Raw genomic sequence first — 3700 nt, 5'->3', positions numbered from 1 at the left:
CTGGCTCTGAAATGGACTCAGAAGGTTTCATCAAAATACCCAACCGCCGCAGGCATGCCAAAAAGAGCCAGCCAGTCATTGAAAACACTCCCAAAGTGGACCACCAGAATAAATTCTCCGTTCTTGCAACGCAAGAAAATATTGGCCAACCCAGTTCTGAACCCCCTCACATTCCCTCCCCGCCCTCTCCACCTCACTCTCGCCCAGATCCCATGCAAGTCTCTGTCCCTGATCCATTGAAACCCACACCCAGTCCCACTATGGAGAAAGGCAAATCCATATCAAATTTCAGTCCCTCCTCATTCTCCAAAGAACACTCCCCAGAGGCTAGCCAGCAGCAGGACACCGATATGGAAACCGATGTTTCTCTTGCTCTCAGGCTTCAGCACGAAGAGGATGAGGAAGCTCTAGATGACAACATTGTTATGGTAGAAGATCAAGCGGATGTCACTATTGATGGATTAGATATCTTCACACTTGAAACAGCATGCAAACAAAAAGAATATAACTCCATTCAACCCTGGCAGATCGACAAGCTGGAAGGAGTCCTAGCCAAGGCGCAGCATAACAAAAGCCTGGGTATCCAGGGAGGTAGCCCATGGGATGGAAAAAAGCTCCTCAAGGACCTCAAGAAAAGAGGACGAAAGACAGAACTCCAGCGCACAATAGCATTGGGTGAAATACTTATGGAATCGGGGCGATTCCCTAAGTTGACAAAATTCTACAAACCCAAACAATAGTTTACATGAAGCTAATATCATGGAATGTGAGAGGATTCAACAGTCCCTCAAAACACAGAATGATCAAACACCTGATTCAGCAAGAAAAACCAACCATAGTTTTTATGCAAGAAACCAAAAGCACCATGGATGCTATTGAACGAATCCGAAGCAAAGTTTGGGCAGGAAGCAGAGCCATCTCTGTTGATGCCTCTGGAGCCTCAGGAGGCTTAGCCATCTTTTGGAACCCTCAGATAGTCACATTATACGACTTTCACGCCACACTCCATTTCATTCAAGCCTCATTCCATCTCGTTGGCACTGGCATACATGGCCACCTTACGAATGTCTATTTCCCTCAATTAGTTCAGCAAAAGATAGAACTTCTGGAAACGCTTGCTCAACTCAATGAAAGCAGACAATTCCCACTATGGATTGGGGGTGGCGACTTCAACATAATAACTTCAATGACGGAGAAACAGGGAGGCCGAATCGGGCTCGACAGTGACAGCGAAAGCCTCAAAGAATTCATTCGAACCAACCATCTCATGGACATCCCCACCTCTAATGGAATTTTCACTTGGACAAACAAGCGACGAGGCATACAACACATAGCCTCCCGCCTTGATAGATTCTTCCTCTCTGACAATGCAATCCATCTTGGAGGGGATTTTCATGCTTCCATCCTCCCTCAAGGAGGGTCGGATCACTGGCCAATTTTGCTACAATGGACCAGACCAGGCAATCAATGCAACAGACCCTTCAGATTCGAGGCATTCTGGTTCACAAACGCCACTTTCAAAAAGGTTGTCCACGATGCATGGGCAGCCTACATTCCGCCGCAGGGAGCCAAAATGTATCAATTTCAGCAAAAGTTAAAGAATCTGAAACATGTCCTCAAAATCTGGAATCGCACAAGTTTTGGCAACATTCAGGAGAAGCGCTTACAACTAGAACAGCAAATGAGTAAACTCCAACAAACCCTCATCCTCCAAGGTAGAACAGAAGAACAAGCACAACAAGAACAGGAACTATGGAACCAAATCGAGGAGCGCAGGAAGCAAGAAGAAATACTCTGGCGGCAAAAATCAAGAATCAACTGGCTCAAAGAAGGGGAGAAGAACACAAAATTCTTCCATAAAACCACCATTCAACGGCGAATGCATAATAACATAGCATTCATCAACAACCAACAAGGTGAAAGAATTGAAAAGCATGAGGATATGGAAAAGGAATTCACAGGGTATTTTAAGGAAATATTAACGGAGCCTATTGAAAACAGAGAAGCAGCCATCCGCGCCATCACACAGCACATTCCAAGCATAATTACTGAGGATCATAACAGCAGATTACTTCAGCCCACTACCATGCAAGAAGTCGACGAAGCCATGGCTCAACTCAAGGATGGAAAAGCGCCAGGTCCTGACGGTTTCACGGCTAACTTTTTCCATGAATTCTGGGACCTCATCAAGCAGGAAGTCTGGAATCTGGTTGAAGAATCCAGAAGCATGCATTGGATACTTCCGTCCCTCAATACAACTTTTCTAGCCCTGGTTCCTAAAGGCGAAGAACCCAACAGGCCGGAGAACTTCAGACCTATCGCACTCTGCAATGTTATATACAAGCTCATCTCAAAGGTCATTGCAAATAGGCTCAAGCCTCTCCTCCCCCTACTTATATCTCCGGAGCAGACAGGCTATGTGGAAGGACGGCAGATTATGGATGGAATCATACTTTCCAACGAGGTCATACATTCTTTAAAGATCCTCAAGAAACCAGGTATGATTCTAAAACTCGACCTCTCCAAAGCTTTTGATAAGCTTAGTTGGAATTTTATCCAAAAAATGCTTCTAGCCTTTGGATTTAATGCTACATGGACCAGGTGGATCATGAACCTTATCACCTCCCCTAGCTTCTCAGTCCTTCTGAATGGATCCCCCTCTCCTCCTTTTCGGCCCTCTCGTGGCATAAGACAAGGGGATCCTCTCTCCCCTTTTCTTTTTGTCTTAATGGCTGAGGGGCTCAGTAGACTACTCAAAGCAGCCACAGCCTCTCACAAGCTTAAGGGTATCTCCATTCATGGCCTCAATCCGCAGACCCATCAACAATTCGTGGATGACACCATGTTATTTGGCCACCCATCCTCAAAAGAAGCTTCCATGTTTAAATCGCTCCTCTCCCTCTACTCTGAAGCATCCGGTACCTCCATTAACGCCTCCAAATCGCAGCTCTTCTTTTTCAATACCCCCCCCTCCACTCAAAGGAACATAGCAAGAATCTTGGGATTCACCATCTCCCATCTGCCATCCAAATATCTTGGAGCGCCTCTCTCGGCCTCTGCTATTAAAAATGCCTCATGGCAATCCCTCCTTGATAAGCTGGAATCAAAACTCTCTTCGTGGACCTTTCGTGCTCTCAATATGGCTGGCAGATTGGTCCTGATCAAGTCTGTCCTTCAAGCTATGCCGCTGTATCTCTTCTCCACTCTGGCAGCTCCAAAATGGGTCCTTAAAGCTATTCGCAACCTTCAACGAAACTTCCTCTGGGGCTCCTCGGGCAGAAACCGCAAATGGGCCCTCGTGAATTGGAAAGATGTATGTAAACCCAAAACAGAGGGAGGCCTCGGGCTTCGAGATCCTCTTCAAAGCAACAATACTATGGGAGCCCGCATGTGGTGGAACTGGCTCTCCAAGCCTTACACACCTTGGGCTCGCTTATGGCAAGCAAAATACGCTATGGGAAGTCAATGGCAAGAACTAATCAGAATCAACCCCAGTGCCAAAGGCTCTCCAATCTGGAATGCGGCAAAGATACACAGTAGCTTCATACAGGACCATAGCTTTTGGGAAATACACTCAGGTACGTCAGCCAGGTTCTGGGAGGATTCGTGGCAGCAACTCCCCAAGCTGACTAATCTATTCCAGATGCCACTCTGGCAATCGTATATGCAACAAGAAAACCTCATTCACGTGCATCAATTC

The 3700-nt window shown here is 46.4% G+C and overlaps 1 protein-coding gene across 1 annotated transcript; it reads left to right on the top strand.

The window, feature by feature from the left end:
- The first annotated feature begins 865 nt into the window (after nucleotides 1–865).
- On the top strand, nucleotides 866–2612 carry LOC149181771 (uncharacterized). Its single transcript, XM_089414318.1, has 3 exons — nucleotides 866–1685; nucleotides 1962–2498; nucleotides 2602–2612. The coding sequence occupies exons 1-3, from the start codon at nucleotides 866–868 to the stop codon at nucleotides 2610–2612; spliced, it is 1368 nt and encodes a 455-aa protein (XP_089270444.1).
- The last annotated feature ends 1088 nt before the right edge of the window (nucleotides 2613–3700 follow it).

This window comes from Pinus tabuliformis, chromosome 3_2 (assembly GCF_031772625.1).
Source record: "Pinus tabuliformis cultivar Carrire ecotype Pingquan chromosome 3_2, CPIR1, whole genome shotgun sequence".
Lineage (NCBI taxonomy): Eukaryota > Viridiplantae > Streptophyta > Pinopsida > Pinales > Pinaceae > Pinus > Pinus tabuliformis.
This window is presented reverse-complemented; position numbering and strand designations above follow the sequence as displayed.